General features: G+C 36.0%; 1 protein-coding gene across 4 annotated transcripts in view; it reads right to left on the minus strand.

Moving 5' to 3' along the window:
- The window catches only part of RFWD3 (ring finger and WD repeat domain 3), a 32,710-nt gene that overhangs the window by 13,866 nt on the left and 1,245 nt on the right, over positions 1–17,599 (minus strand). The window contains exons 2-6 of one of the 4 annotated variants that reach the window (XM_023523168.1): positions 14,041–14,336; positions 9,454–9,656; positions 2,377–2,447; positions 747–935; positions 556–647 (exon numbers count right to left, since the gene is read on the minus strand). In XM_023523168.1, the coding sequence (XP_023378936.1) occupies positions 556–647; positions 747–935; positions 2,377–2,447; positions 9,454–9,656; positions 14,041–14,336 (851 nt within the window). Of the gene's footprint in view, positions 1–555; positions 648–746; positions 939–2,376; positions 2,448–9,453; positions 9,657–14,040; positions 14,468–17,599 lie in introns of all 4 variants that reach the window. The other 3 variants (XM_023523167.1, XM_011379917.2, XM_011379916.2) reach the window with 3 other exon arrangements.

Raw genomic sequence — 17,599 nt, forward strand, 5'->3', positions numbered from 1 at the left:
TATTCCTTGGATTACAAGGATAGAAACTTTACTTGAACTGGCAAACTAAAATTGAAAACCTATGTACTGACTTGTGTAACTGAGAAATAAATCCACTGGAGTCTAACTTCAAGCATGGCTGAATCAAGGTTCAGGAATTTGTCTTTCTCCATTTCTCAGCTGTTTTCCTTTGCAACTTCATTTTCAGGCAGGCTCTCCCTATTCTATGGCTAGGAAGGCTCTTGGGAGCTCTGGGACTGTATTTTTTCTCAAGAGTTTGAGCAAAATCCTGGGGCCTACATTCATTAGGCTAGTTGAAATCACAATTACGTTACCACGGATCCTCATTTTTAATGCTGTATGTTGAGCAAACAAAGAAGACATCCTTTAGAAGATGATCAGACATTTACTATAAGTCACATGTGAGACAGACTGCCAATGATCACGAGAGATCCCCAGTCTTAGCCCAATTAAAGCTTTGGAAACAAACTAAGAGTGACTCGTACCTCTTTTTTCAGATGTGCCTTCAAGGGACCAAAAGAGAACATTCCAGCTAGGAAGACTCTTTCTACCTACCTTTTCATGTGCTCATGTTCACTAGTGTCCAAAGCTCTCACGGTTCGGGCATAAAGGACAACAATGTCACTGTGCTTGGCTTTCTTGTTGCACTAAAGAGCCCAATAGGACACAATTAGTATGGTTCCAGGAATCCTCCTGACTTACCATTTTGACTGTGCACATGCATAGTCCCTACCTATGGTCCTTACCTGAGGACATTTTCGTGCCTGTCCTTTGAGCCACTTAGAAATGCACCTATACCCAAAAAGGTGTCCACACCGTAATGCTGAGAGTCGGTGATCCCCAGCATTGGTCCACTGTTCCAAACATATTGTGCAAGTATCTCCTTCTTCTTCATCTGGAGCTGAAGGTAGAAGGACGCTGGACTTCTGGGGAGACTGCTGGATGGAAACCAGAATACATTCAAATTAGAGAAAATGCAAAAAAGTCTTGAAGAGGATGCACAACTATCGAATTAACAACCACGCAAAAATGATACAAACTGAATTAAAAATACTGTAGAAAAACATTTATGAACCACTTGTCATTCTTTCTCAAATAAAATCTGGTCAAATGAAATACAAGCCACAAAAATATTACTACTCTTTGATCTTAGGAAACTCTTGGATTTTCTTTTTATTCAAATGAAGAAAAGAAGCTATCTTTACAAAGAGAAAACAAAATAAAACAGACCTAATAGCTACAAAGATAACCAACAACAGGAAATGATAGTTTCGTTATACATCCAAAACCAGGTTCATTATTAACTCGAGTAGCTATAAAATATTTGGTTGGTATAAATCAAAGAAAAATACCAGGAAAACAAAGAAAGGATATAAACGGCTTACAAAAAATATAAATGGTCAATTAAGTATTCATTTATAATTAAAGAAATGCAAATTAATGAATTAAATGATATAAATCAACGTCTGATAACACCAAGCACTGTTGAGGGTGAAAGAGAAATGGGAAGGCTTACATACTGTTGCTACAAGTAGAAAGTGGTACAAATTTTCCAGAGGACAATTTGGCATTATCAAAACTAAAATATCTAATATATCTTTCCTCTGACATAGCAATCTCTCTGCTAGGAATATATATCATAAATATAGTCACAAACATTTGCCAAGACATTTGTACAAGGATGGTCAGTGCAGCATGATTTGTATCAAGAAAAAAAAGAAAGAACAAGGGAACTGCCATAGTGTACATGACAAGGAAAGAACTAAAAATTTATTTATGTGATGGAACAACATTATTAAACTACTAATAAAAATGAGGTTCAACTTTATGTACTTGAAATAGAAGGCTCTCCAAGATGTAATAAGTCAGGAAAAAAGAAACAAGTATAATATTATCCCTTTCGTGTAAATTTAAAAATAGAACATTTATACACATAAATTTATATGTATACAAAGTTTTTCTACAAGAAATAAAAACAGGGAAACCATACAGAAACATGCAAAAAGTAGATCAATGACATTTTGGGATCAGCAGAGTCCACAGCTAATATAAATAACTGTCATATTAAGGACAATATGTTATTTTAAAAAATAAAAACTGTTTATCACATAGCAATCATATTCATGAACTATGTTCATATCTAGTATTTTAATTAATACTTAGCCTTGTTAGGTAAGCAGGACAAATTAGCCTCATACTCCACATACCCCCTCACCCCACCTTTTTAAACCTAAAAGAAATCACACAAATGACTAACTTGGATAGGATCTACTCTGGACTTGCTGCCTACAAAGCCTGCAAGTTTTCAATTTTAGCCTGCAGTCTGCTTTTTAAATGAAAATCTGAATCGTTCATTTAAAACGATATTCATGTTACCTGCTTGGGGAGGGTCTCTCTTCCACCAATACATATAACTTCTTGCTCTGCCGAAATATCTGCTGGTTGCTCTGCCAAGTCGTTTCCAGAAATGATAGGATAAGCAACATACAAAAGAAGACATTAGTCAGGTATAGGAAGCTAGCAAGAGAGCCTGACTCACTCCCCATTTCTAATTGGTAATATTACTACTTTTATAGCAATCTCTTTTACGGGAACAACTTCCCCACTTAGCATCAGTGAATTAATTTTTTTTCATTTGATATCTTCAAACATAAAAGTAGACAGAGCAGCATAATTAACCCATAGGTACCCACAGCCTCATTTCAAAAATAATATTTTGCAAATCTTGCTCCATCTAAGCCCCATTCCCACTGTTTTCTTTTGGAATACTTAATAACAAATCCTAAAATATTTCACTTGCAAAACTTTTATAATACTAACTGATAAGGATTTATTTTTACATAAACACTATTATCATACCTCATAAAATTAACAATTCTTTAATTCCATCTAATCCCAGGCACCCAGTTAATATTCAAAATTTCCCAATTATTTTAAAGTGGATTTACTCCAATCAGGATCTAAACAAGGTCTGGACAATGAGCTTCACTGTTATATCTCTTAAGTCTTTTTCATTCTATAACGATTTTCCTTTACTCATTTTTATCCCCTCATCACTGATTTGTTGGGGGAGATCTGGTCATTTGTCTTATAAAAAGTCCTACATACTGGATTTGCCTGATTACTCCTTTGTGGTATTGCTCACTTATTTGTTCTATCACCTACATTTCCTATAAACTGGCAGTTAGAGCTATAAGCTTCAGTAAATTCAATTGTTTTTTGGAAAGAGGGGCAGCAAGAGACTCCTTAGATTGTGTACTTTGGATTGTTGCACATCAAAAAGGCTCATAGGGGTTCAGGTGGTGTCTGTCTGACCCCTACAGCAAGTAGCCCCCAATCTTTTTGGCACCGAGGACTAGTGCTCCTATGAGACTCTAAGGCCTCATGATCTGAGGTGGAGCCGAAGCAGTGATGTTAGTGCTGGGGAGCGGCTGCAAATATAGATGAAGCTTCACTTGCTCACCCGCTGCTCACCTCCTGCTGTGTGGCCCCGTGCCTAACAGGCCACAGATCAGTACCAGTGTGAGGGGACACTTGCCCTAGACTATTAATAATCAAGGAGGTGATTTTAAATTTTTAGTCATCTTTCTGAGGCTCAAATTGTCCCATCATAGGCCAGTGGGACCCATTCAAATGGGTTATTTAAAAAAAAAACTTTTACTGAAGTATAATATACATACAGAAAAACATATCCTAAGTATTCGGTTTAGAGAATTTTCACCAACTGAACTATAAACCAGAAACATCACCAACACCAAGAGTGCCCCTTATACCCTAATGTCTTCCTTATATCTTGGGGGGCGGAGTAGGAAGAGGGAAAGTGACCTCACCCCAACCAAAGGTAACCACCTTAATAAATTCTAACACCATCAATTGATTTTGCCTGTTTCTGTATATAAATAGCATCTCCGAATTACCTACTTTTTTGGTCTACTTTTGTTCTACATTGTTTATAAGATTCTTTTACATTAATATGTGGAGTTCATACATTTTCACTACTCAACAGTTTTTTATTGTATAAACATATAACGATTATATTTCCATTCTACCGCTGATGGGTATTCCAGTAGTTTTCAGTTTTTTGTTATTACAAACAATACTGTTACACTGTTGTACATGTCTTTGATGAATATATGTACTCATTTCTTTGGCTGACTACCTAATGTGAAATTGCTGAGCCATAGGTTACATATAGTGAGTTTATAAAGATACTACCCAAAATGTTTGTACCAATTTATACTCCCACTAGCAGTGTATAAGAGTCTGGTTGCTTTTCCAATACTTGATACTGTCATTTTTTAAAATTTTAGCTGTTGCATAGGTACATATCAGTTACCCTCAGTTAAACTGAGGGTTTTTTAAATTATGTTGCGGTTAATAACATCACATAATTTTCAGGTGTACAAGATTATAATTCAACACCTGTGTACTATTTTGCGTTTCCTACCTGAAATCTTGTTTCCTTCCATTATCATATATTTGACCCTTTACCCACTTCACCCTCCTCCCAACCCTCTATCTCCTTTGGTGACCACCATTCTGTTGTACCTGTGAATTTATTTTTGTTTTGTCACTTTTTGTTTTATATTCCACATGAGTGAAATCATACAGCTTTTGCCCTTTTCCATCTGACTTATTTCACTTAGCATAATACTCTCGATGCATCTTTGTTGCAAATGGCAGTATTTCACCTTTTTTAATGGCTGAGTAGTATCCCACGTGTATATATACCACATTTTTTTTTATCCAATCATCCATCAATGGATAGTTATTTCCATGTCTTGGCTTCTGTAAATAATGCTGCAATGAACATATACAGGTATATATCTTTACAAATAAGTGTCTTCTAGGTAACTACCCAGAAGAGGAATTCATGGATCATATGGTAATTGTACTTAATTTTGTAAAACTGCCATATTGTTTTTACACAGTGGCTGCACTAATTTATATTACCACCAACAGTATACGAAGGTTCTCTTTTCTTCACATCCTCTCCAGCACTTATTTCTTATCTTTTTGATAACAGTTACTTCTAACAAGTGTGAGGTAGTATCTCATTATAGTTTTTACATTTCCCTAATTACTAGTGATGTTGAACATCTTTTCATGTCTGTTTTGGCCATCTGTATGTCTTCCTTGGGAAAATGTCTATTCAGGTTGTCTGCCCATTTTTTAACCAGTTTGTTCTTTTGTTGAGATGTATGAGTTCTTTATATATTTTGGATAGCAGCCCCTATCAGAGCTTGTTTGCAAATATCTTCTCTCATTTGGTTAGTTGCATTTTTGTTTTGTTGGTTTATTTTGCTTTGCAGAAGCTTTTTAGTTTGATGTAGTCCAATTCGTTTATTTTTATTTCCTTAATCTTTGGGGTAAAATTCACAAAAACCCCACTAAGACCAAGATCCATAAGTTTTTATGGCGACATTTTCTTCTATATATTTTACTGTTTCAGGTCTTACATTCAAGTCTTTAACCTATTCTGAGTTAATTTTTGTGTATGGTATAAGATAGCAGTCTAGTTTCTTCTTTTTGCATGTGGCTATACAATTTTCCCAAAACGATTTATTGAACAGACTTCCCTTTCTCCATTGTATATTCTTGGTTCCTTTGTTGAAAATTAGTTGTCTATATATCTGTGGGTTTAGTTCCAGGCTCTCAATTCTGTCCCTTTAGTCTGTCGGTTTTTCTGCCAATACCATACTGTTTTGATTACTGTAGCTTTGTAGTATAACTTGAAGTTAGGGTGTGTGATGCCTCCTGGTTTGTTTTTTCCCTCAGGTAAACTTTAGCTATTTAGGTTCTTTTATGGTTCCATACAAATGGATTTTTTTGTTCTATGAAACATGCCACTGCGTTAAACATGTAGATTGCTTTAGGTAATATGAACATTTTAACAATGCAGTTTTTCGATTGAACATGGAAAATCTATCTGTCTTCTTCAATTTCTTTCAACAATGTCTTATAGTTCTCAGTATACAGGTCCTTCGCCTCCTTTGTTGAGTTTATTCATAGGTATTTTATTCTTTTTGGTGCAATTCTAAATGGGATTGTTTTCATTTCTCTTTGTGACATTTTGTTGTTAGTATGTAAAAATGCAAGAGATTTTTGTATATTGATTTTATATCCTGCAACTTATTTTATTATTTTGAATAGTTTTTTGGTAGCCTTTAGTGTTTTCTATATATAGAATCATGTCATCTACAAATAGCAAGATAGTGAGTTTTACTTTTTCCTTCTCAATTTGGATGACTTTTATTCTTTTTCTTGCCTAACTGTTCTGGCTAGGACGTCCAATACTATGCTGAATAACAGTGGCAAGAGTGGGCGGGCATTCTTGTCTTATTCCTGACCTTAGAGGAAAAGCTTTCAGTTTTTCGCTATTCAGTATGTTAGCTGAGGGTATGTGTCATACATGGCCTTTATTATGTCAAGATACTTTCCTTCTAAACCCGTTTTATTGAGTGTCTTTATCATAAATGGATGTTGTATCTTGTCAAATGCTTTTTCTGCATCTATCAAGGTAATATGATTTTTATATTTTGTTAATTGGTATATCACATTGATCTGTGGATGTTGAACCTGCCTTGCATCCCTGAAATGAATCCTACTTGATCATGATGTATGATCCTTTTATTATTATTATATTTGATTTGCTAGTATTTTGTTTAGGATTTCTACATCTACGTTCATCAAAAAGATTGGCCTGTAATTTTTTTGTGTATGTGTCCTTGCCTGGTTTTGGTATTAGGGTAATGTTGGCTCACACTGTGGTTTTAATCTATATTTCTCTGATGACCAATGAAGTCTTTTTATATATTTACCACTGGCCATTTGGTTGTCCTCTTTTAGAAGTATCTTTCAATTTTTCTGTTAGGCTGTAGTATTAACATAGCCTAGATATAAGTCTTTTTTCAGATATATGTATTATGAACATCTTCTCCAGTCACTGGGTTGCCATTTCACTCTCTTAAAGATCTCTGAGTTCTAAATTAAAATTCACCTGTTTTATAATTGATTTGTTGGAGAAATCTGGTCATTTGTCCTGTGAAATGTCTCATAGACTGGATTTAACTGTTTCCTCGTATTGTTTATGTTTTATTTACAATAAATTTTAGAGTTGTTAAACCATCATCACATCCAATTTTAAAACAATTCCATCACTCCCAAAAAATCCTACATGCCAATTTAGAATCATTTCCCATTTGCACCAGCAGCCCTAGAGTTTGTCTCTACAGATCTGCCTTGTCTGGACATTTTATCTAAGTGGTATCAAAGTATCTAGGCTGGTTTACTGTCATAAAAAAATGTTTTTAAAGTTTGTATGTAATTTTCTTGGATTGCTTCAATTTTGAAGTACTCCTTACAATGAGTTTTATCACGTATGTACTCTTCTATTACTAAAATGATTTTATTTTTTAAACTAGGTCTCTGATCCACTTATTATATCCTGGTTTATAGTATGAGGAATGAATCCAGTTTTATTGTTTTCCAGTTAGCTACCCACTTTTAACAACAATAATAATTTAAAAGTTGCTTTTCCACACTGATTTGAGATATTCCCTTCACAAATCTAGATTTTCATATATATTTGCGTCTTTTTCTATATATTTCAAATGTCCTACATTTTTTATATTTGGATGATTGCATCTTTGAGATATTGTTTACCTTGTTCCTCTACTTCCTGTAAACTGTACAAACTAGAGCCTTACATTTTTTTTTTTTTTTGGATAAAACACTTCTGAAGTGAATATTTCTGACAGCAGGACATCAAGAGGCACATAAGGTCTGGAGGTATCAGCCTGGTCCCTCTAACCAAAAAAAAAAAAAATTCCACTAACCTTTCAACTTAATGAATCTAGGATCTTTGCCTAGAAAGATCATTTCATTATGAGTCACAAAATGATGATTTTTTTTCCTATTATTCCTGCTTCATTATTAGCTGGAATTTTTCTATTTAAAAATTTTCCTTGGGGATGGGTGGGAAGGATGAATAGGCAGGCAGAACACAGAGAATTTTTAGGGCAGTGAAAAAACTCTGTATATTATATTGATACTATGTCATTATACATTTGTCCAAACCCATAGAATGTGTAATACTGAGAGTAAACTATGGACTTTGGATGATTATGGTATGTAACAAATGCACCATTTCTGGTGAGTGATGCTGATAATGGAGAGGCAATGCATGTGTGGGGGCCAAGAGTATATGGGAAACCTCTGCACCTTCTCAATTTTGCTGTTAACCTTAAACCAGTGGTCCCCAACCTTTTTGGCACCAAGGACCGGTACTCTTATGAGAATCTAATGCCTGATGACCTGAGGTGGAGCTGAGGTAGTAATGCTAACGTTGGAGAGTGGCTGCAAATACAGATGAAGCTTTGCTTGCTTGCCCACCACTCGCCTCCTGCTGTGCGGCCTGGTTCCTAACAGGCCACGGACCAGTACTGGGACTGTCATACTAGGACTTAAAAATGAAAAGGAATGTAAAATGTCATTACAAAGTACTGGTCCATGGCCTGGGGATGCAGGACTCCTGCTTTAAACTAGTCTAAAAAAAAAAGTCCTAACCCCTAAACTTCTTTCATCAATTACCTGGTTTTTCTGAATGTAGTTCACATAGGAAAGGCAAGATAAACTCTTAATCTTTTATTTACCAGCTTTTGGAGAAATAAGTTGGGGCTCTAATAACTTAGGATGATTGACAAAAGAGGTTTCTAAAAAATACATAATTATGAATTTATAGATTTTCACAGATTAGATGTATTTCAACTTATTTCAACCCAGAATCCAAGAATACATTCATTATTCTTTTGATGCTCAAACTGTCCCATCTTAGGCCACTAAGAGCCCCCACAAGGTTGCTCATGTGCCTACTGATATAACTCCATGAGATTTAGATGGTTTCCCTGCTTTCTAGCATAATAAAATATCTTAATCTCAGAGTTTATATTTCATATCGCAGATGTGGAAAGCTATCTCTCCAAAAAGCCCTGTTTCTGTTTAGTGTGGAAAAGTTCACAATCTGGGGTATCGGAGGGTTTTTAATGTAAGGACATATGCTTTAGGGATCACTGCTAAATAAAGTTCCATTTGCACTATATATAATATCATACTAGGACTTAAAAAGCAGGAAGACTAGACAGGGTACTGAATTTATGAAGCTTTTCTTTTTAAAAAAAATCTACTTCCTTCTCAGAAGTCTAAGAAAATGAAAGGGAATGTAAAATGTCATTACAAAGTAAGGGACTTACTGGGTCGCAAATCATATTAAATTGCAAGTCAGAACAAATTCTATGTGATTATGGCCAGTTACAGTTGTACAATTAAGCAAGAATATTTATCACTGGGGAGGAAGGGTAGAGTATCGAAACACATATCTAGAGTTTCTAGCCTTCTGGAGTCTAAGCTTTCTAGATGTTAGTCTGTGAATCCAAATCTGAATAAAACACTTACCTTCTAAAACGACAACTCCAGGTTCCTCCGCCTGGACGACCACCTCTTCATACTCTATGGAACTGTCACTGTCAGAATCGGAATTACTTGATACTTCCAAGTCTTCAGAAACAGGATTGCTAGCCCCTGAATCATGAGAAGTGGTTGGCAAATGAGGCTGGGTCCTGCTCACTTGAAAGTAAGCATCCAATGGTGTTCTGGACCTATGTATACAGAAAGACAACAGAATTATACTACAATGGACCATCATCACAAGAATAAACCATAGTAATTTGAAGATAAATGCTAGTCATTTAAATCTATCTCCAGGCCATTAAATGATGCCTTTGAACATTGAAACAGGAATAACAGATTTAGGCAGATGCTGGCTTGTCTAGATACTCTCTTTTCCACTCCATTATTATATTAGCCCACACTGGATCTTGATTCTTCTGCTAAAACCTAATTCTACTTCACTGGCCTTTGGCCATGTGTCAATATCTTTTAAAGGACACGACTCAGCAATTTGTCTGCTGGTATTAAGGGGTTGAAAAGAGAGTGGGTGAAAAGAAAAAGGGCCCTGTTGATCAAATATGGTCTCATGGGATTCTGCTGCTGCAGTGAGGGGTACAGTATGAAGTCTGGCTTTAGCCATCATTATTTCACCTCATATTTTAAGACAGTTCTTTTCAAGTTTAAGTAATATCATCAGGTTAAGGTTAAAAATACAGTATGGTATCAAACAAGAACTCAAGATGAGGAGAGCTGGGAGCTGACGTAAAACTCCAATCCATTCTAGCTGGCTAAGTTTTAACCATAACCATTACTAAACCTCAGTTTCCTTCACTTCCAAGATAACAAACCATACTCTACTTAAAGCACAGAATTAATAACATTCAATATTAAAAACTAAAAAGTTGTTTTGAACTTCAGAATATACTACTGAGCTAATAATCACAAAGTATTACTGAAAGGTAACCTATTTTAAGTTCTAATTACTGTTTTTTTATGACATTAAGTTATATTTTTACCCAGAAACATTGATAGAGACTGCTTACACAGAAAAACTTTGATTTCTCATAGGCTGGCTAAAATTTATGGCAAACTAGGGCTTTCTATTAAAAAATGGATGATTCAATGGAACAAAATAAACATTATTTGGTATCCAATTCAATAGAGATTTGCCCTTGTAAAAAAAAAATATGACTTGAAATGAGAAGAAGCAGTTTCGATTCTTTTCTGATTCACAATTTAATAGTGTACAATTCAGTGGTTTTTAGCATAACCACAAGGTTACAACCATGACCACTGCCTTATTACAAAACATTTCACCACACTTAAAATAAACTCTGTACCCATAAGCAATCCCTCCTTCTCTCCTTCCCTCAGCCCCTGGGAACCACGAATTTACTGTCTGTCTCTATGGATTTGCCTATTCTGGACATTTTATAAATGGAATCGTACAATATGCAGCCTTTGCGGTTTGGCTTTTTTCACAACTTGATATATACAAGTATATGTCATCTGCAAATAGCTAGCTTTATTTCTCCCTTTCTAACAAATGCCTTTCTTTTTCTTGCCTAACTGCCCTGGCTAGAGCCTTCAGTACAATGGTGAAGAAAAGTGGCAAAAGCAGACATCCTTGTCTTGTTGCTGATCTTAGGAGTAAAGCTTTCAGTCTGTCTGTTTAGTATGTTAGCTGTGAGTTTTTCATTGATGTCCTTTATCAAGTTTAGGAAGTTCCTAACCATTCCTACTTTGAGTTTTTGTTGTTTTTTATCATGATCGTTATTCTGATCTTTTTCTACATGTTGAATCAACCTTACTTTCCTAGAACAAATCCTACTTGGTTATAATGTGTGATACTTTTTGTATGTTGTTGGACTTGGTTTGCTAGTATTTATTTGAGTATTCTTGCATCTATGTTCATAAAGGTCTATATAATTTTCTTGTGATATCTTTGTATGGTTTTGGTAGTGATCAGTTAGGAAGTGCTCCCTCCACTACCTTTTCTTTTAGCAGAGTTTATGAAATACTGGTGTTATTTGTCTTTAAATGTTTGGTAGAATTCACCAGGGAAGCCATCTAGTTCTGGAATCTTCTTTGTGGGAATTTTTTTTTTAAATTACTGATTCTGTTACTGGTTTATTCAAATTTTCTTTTCTTGAGAGTGTTAATAGCTTATATCTTTTTAAAAATGTGTCAGTTCACCTATGTTATCTAATTTCTTGGTATAAAAATGTTTCCAGTAGTCCCTTATAACATTGCTTTCTTCTGTAAGGTTGATAGTAATATTCCTTCTTTCATTCCCGATTTTAATACTTTGAGTCTTCTATTTCTTGGTCAGTCTAACTAGAAGTAAAAGATTTAGGGACTGACTTTCCTTTTTTTCTTAAATCACTCATTAATATTGCTTTTATATAGCAAAATAGGCATTTCCAAATTCAAGTTGGGACATAGGAAAGGAGAACTGTGAAGAGTAACAGAGGGCAGTGCTAGGGAGTACGACCTTAAAATCCAAGAAATCTTCTTCTTTCCCTAAATTTTCTGGTAATGATAATTACTCTTACCATTTCTGAATTGAATAATAGTATGTTAGCCCTTTGCTTAACCTCATAGTCCTAGATTCCATAAACGCCATAAGAACAGGTATCCTGATCTGTCTTATCTACTCACTGATGTATCTCCATGTCAAAGCTGAGTCTCTCACATAGTGGAGTGTTATAAATATTCTGAGGCAAAAGCTGCTGACCTTGACCCAGGCTCTCAACACCTGGCCTACTGATAGTCAGGTGAGTAAATGCCAAACACCATAATGAAAATTCATAAAGAAATTCAGAAGATATAAACAATTGGTCCTGGAAAAGCTCACGTTTTTATGTAAATTTAGTGTGGAATTTGCTTACAACACAATATTTAGGGGAAAAAAAGTTCTAATGTCACATTTATCTGGCTCCAGAATCCATGTTCCGTAAACTGAACTACACAGTCCCTGGCCTTTTCAGTTAATTCCCTTTGTGGAGACAAACAGCTTGACTGACATCTTTCAACATCTAAATTCTATCATCTGGGCATAGATTCTATACACATCAGGCCATTTTCTGATTACTGTTTAGCTTCTGTGTATAAATATCTTCTGGGAGAATCATACTGACCATGCCAACAAAACAATTTGGTCTCATTAGCATTTCTATTTCTCTCTGTAAATCGGCATTTGGTTTATAAGTATCACTCTCCTGGGAGTTTATTAATACAAGAAAGTGTCCCCCACCAAAAGCAATCAACTCTGCCCTCACCCCACCCCCAAGTGAGTATATGAAAAACCAACGCTGAGGACTACTGAGAGGCCTCTTAGCAGCAGCCAGTTCCTGGGAACACCACTCTCAACTCTCAGCCCACTTACTCACTTTGACAGGGTCCCCAAATCGTACAAGGTACCTATGAAATCTTATTTTGCCTTCATAATTCGAGGGAATGACACCTTACAGTAACAGAGTAATAAGCATTTGCGACTCTTGTCAACACAGAACTAGGAAGCAATCATCCTTGATGGGTCACATCCAGAAGTGATCAGTCACAACAGAGACTGGAGTGACAGTCACAGCAGTCCTTACTAATCAGAAAGATCTGTGGAAAAGAATACTGAATCTACAATCCGAAGGCACAATCCCAATTCCAGAGTTACTTCAGTCAAATCACAAATTATCCCATTGCCTTCATTTGTAAAACATAGGTAATAGTTGGCCTAGCTATTGCTTTCAGTATCGTCTCATTACTCTCATAGTGTTAAGATAATAAATGGATCTAACTGAAGTTTCCTCTATTTGCCTGTGTAGAAAAAGAAGCAGATCCAGGTTCCAATACCAGCTCTCCTTCTTCCATGCTATAGCTATGAGATCCTCAACAAAACACTCAGGGTCCAGAAAATAGAGGTTGAATGCAACCTCTTTAAATGTGAAAATATTTAAAAGGCCAAATGTGAAATACAGTATTTCAAATAACGTAGGAAGAAGTTGAAAACAGACAAGACATAGACAACCGTTATTCTTTATAATAACCCTGTCCATACTCGACAGCTAAGTCCTTTAAGAGGTAAGTTCAAAAACAATGAAAGAAAATTATTTTCAATTCTTCAACACATTTTCAGGTACAGAGGGCTGGAATGCTTACCACTTTCACTAAATTAATTTAAATTCTACTTTTCACAAGGATTCCCTAAATCCAGCCTGCACCACTATGTAGCGTGTCAATGAAATATGGATCTTGGATGAGTGGAGTGAACTTGTAAATTATGAAATACTTTTTTGTTATACAAGATGTAAATGATATAAAGAAAAGCCAGCCTCTACAGAAACCAATACCAACAAATTAACCACCTAATTTTCAAAGCATGTAAGTATAACTTATGTCTTCAATTACTCTGTGAAGTAAATAAGGCAAGCATTTTTATTTTCATCTGATTTGTGAGAAAATGGGGGTTCAGAAAGGTTACCTGATTTGCCAAAAGACAAAATGCCTATCATTGACAGCACTGGGGGTATGACCAGAGCCTGAGGTACATAATTCCCAATGTAGCACTAATTCCACAATTCATACTTTATTATTCACCTGGCATTGTCTGTCCTCTGAGATCCTCCAGCTCTTCCCCTACGTGAAGCAAAACCTCTGCTTCTCCTGGCTCTCACTGGCCCCACGTTGTGGTCTGTACGTGGTCTCAGGAATTCCAGCATGCCATGAAGTCTCTGGAGCCCATTGAAGAAGCTGCTCATTGAATCCAATGAAGCCACTCGGATGAGGCGGTTAGCACCAGATCCCTGCCTGTGCTCCTCTGAAGCTCCTGGATTGATGTTCTCCACATTCTCTTCTCCCAAGAGCTCCACTTCCTGTGTTAGGTCAATGGACACCTGAGGAGGAGCAGGCTGCAATAAGTTCGGTCCCCTTTGGCTGTTGACCACGTCAGCAGGAGCAGACTGTTGTGCAGCATGATGATCTAACTGCACCTGAAGATCATAGTCCATTGCTTCGTGAGCCATCACTGAGGAAGCAATATTTGTAAAGTATTGGTAAAATAAATAAAAAATGTCATTTAGCTGATATATCTACTCTTTTAGAATTTCTATGTAAGATCATTCTTGGCAAAACTGAGGAGCTTGAAGAGAAGATTTTAGTTACTTATTTTTAAGTCAGAAGTGTTTTGGTAATCATCTACTTTTTTCTCTATAACAAGCACTTATAACCAGTTGTCCAGTTTGTCCTTTGAAAACATGAAGTCAGGTGACCATAATACTATCTTCTAAAACAGACTAAAGTACTGGTTTGAAAGGAATCTCCCAGACTTCTTGCAGTTCTTTGTCATGATCTGAATAAATGGACATTTACTGAAACAATACCTATAATGCTATATTTAATTTCAGCAAACAATTTTCTTTCATGGCATCAAATTACAGAGGATAAACAAAGAAACTTTCAAAATTAATTCAATTACTAACTTAAAATAGAAATTTACCTAATTTGTCCAAAAAAGGCTGAGCAACTTTTATTTACCCTATCCATTTCATTGTTTCCTACCTAATTCCCTTTGTTAGGTCCATTTAACAAATATTTATTAGGCACCTGTAGGGTATGTAGTCAGATACCCTACGGACGTGAAGATGGGTAAGACCCTGAACAGAGTTTACATTCTAGCAAATGAGAAAACAAATAAATGTGAAAATTATACATTATGATATTTGGTTTTGGTAATAGAAGTCAAGAAGCACCACTTTAGACTCAACAGCCAGGGAAGGCCTCTTGGAAAGAATGCAATTGAGCCAAGGAGTAAAGGATTAAAAAAATCTGGCCATATGAAAAGCCAAGAGTTTCAGAAGAAAATCAATGGACAAGTCCCTGGTGAGCATGGATTTGGTGCATTTGAGAAACCAGGCTGCTCAGTGTAATGAGTATAGTAAGGGAGATCGAACAGTATGGAATGGGGGTGAGGCAGGGCACTATCATCACTGAAGGCTTCAGTAAGGAATTTCTTCAGTGTTGGGAATGGACTATAGGGGAACAAGAGTGCAAGCCAGGTGACTGATTTATAGGCTACTGTGGGAGTGTAAACTAGTAGTCAAAGGCTTGGACAAGAGTGGCAGTAGTAAAGATGGAAAGGAACAGAAAGCTTTAAGAATCCTCAGCATAGACACGTTACTTAAAATCAAGGGTGAGATTAAATTACTTAAGAAGGAATACGGACAGAGAAAAGAAGCCAAGAACTAACACTGGAGACACTAAGGTTAAAAAACAATAGTTACAGGAAAAGAACCCAGAAACAAGACTATGAGGTATAAGGAAACCTGGGAAAATGTGATGTCTTGAAAGAATGTTTCAAGGAAGGAATGGTCAAGTGTTTCAAGTGCTACTGAGGGTGAAGAATGGTCACTAGATTTAGCCACGTAGAGATAACAGATAACCTACAAAAGAGCAGTTACCCCAAAGTGATGGGGTCAGAGGCCAGATTAGGCAGAGTAAATGGAGGGAATTCCAAGAAACACGGAGGATGAAATGCATATATTTTTCTCTCTAGTCACTCCTGAGAACTCATAAATATAACTCAAAAAGAAACAGAGATATATGAGATATATAAATCAGTTTTTTGGACTGATAACTGGTAACTACAGAGCTGAAAAGGTGAAACTCAAGTACCTGCAAAAGGGGGAATTTTGTGCTCTTGAGAAGCTGATTCCCACTGAGGGGACTGTAGAAACCAGGTACCATAGAAGATAGTGTTGAAAGATGGAGCTGAAAGAGTTGGTTGGTTAAAAGTCTGTAAAAGTAGTTAGCGGGTCTCCTCGTCAAACAAACAAACAAAAATCGCTTCAACCTATATTGTAGAAAACTGGACGTTTAAACCAGACAGCCTTAAGACCAGGATGGGAGAGCAGCACAGCAGAGAAAATGAGTTAAGTGAAAGTCTACAAACAGAACAGTGTGACTAACTTCCAATCTTTCTTCCCAGCTTTTTCCTCTGCACAAATCAGGACACAACACTCTGGTTTAGATACATTTTTTCTTTTGTACTCCAAGGCAAGAGATTAGAGGATTGTTCTCTAGAGAAAACTAGCTTAAGAAAAGAGATCTACAAATAATGACAGTTGTGAATCCTCCAAGAGAATGTCTGGGTCTCTGCCTACAAAGCCCACTGGTTGATAAGGTTCAGCCATTCACACAGAGCTTCCTATCAGCTTTCTGGAGGTCTCTCCTTAAAATAAATAGCCAAGGATGAACTGACTTTTGAGGAAAGCCTCCAATATGAGAGAGACCAAAGCAAATAAACAGAAGAAACTTGGAAGGAAGGAAGACAATGCAAGAAACAAAACAAACAAAAAATTCCAAACTTACAAGAAAAGAATGCTAGGAGGAAAAAAGACAAATCAAAAGAGTGCTCTTGGTAATGAAAAATAACAACCAAAATATAAGATTTAATAGGAGTGGAAGATAAAGTAGAGGAATTCTTCCAGAAATTAGAAAAGTCAACGAACTGAGACAATAATAAAATTAAAAGGTCAAGCCAGAATATCTGATTAACTGAAGTACCAGAAAGAACTCAAAAAATGGAAGAGAACAAAGTAAAGCAAAACCTCTGGTCAAGATGGACCCATATGCTTTCTTTCAACTAGGAACCCCAATACAGTAAATTTTCCTCATAAATTATATCCAGTAGAAAAAAAAAAGGCAGGTTGCAAATAAATCCACCATAATTCCATTTTTAGGACACTTAAAAATATTCAAAGCAATACTGTCTGGACTTACAATACCAAACTCAGAAGAGAAAGGATGCAAGACAAGAGTACACATGAGGCTTCAACTATAAATACATAGATATATATTTTTTTCCTTCTTAAAGGTAAAGGCCAACATTTGTTAGATCTGGATGGTGACTGTACAGGTCTTTTAAAAATTATTCTCTGTACTTTTCAGTATGGTTAAATATTTAAAAATGAAATTTCTCCTCATCATATGCCACTTTTGATTAGAGTAACCAGTTATGATTAGAACAAGAAGGGAGAGAGCCAAATCTATCGGCTTCATCACTTTATCTTCCACAGCACCAAGTACACAGCAGATGTTAAATATCTAGTGAATTACCCATCATATACCTAAAAAAGGAAACAAAACTATAAAACATAAC

Source organism: Pteropus vampyrus, unplaced genomic scaffold (genome assembly GCF_000151845.1).
Source record: "Pteropus vampyrus isolate Shadow unplaced genomic scaffold, Pvam_2.0 Scaffold379, whole genome shotgun sequence".
Classification (NCBI taxonomy): Eukaryota; Metazoa; Chordata; class Mammalia; order Chiroptera; family Pteropodidae; genus Pteropus; species Pteropus vampyrus.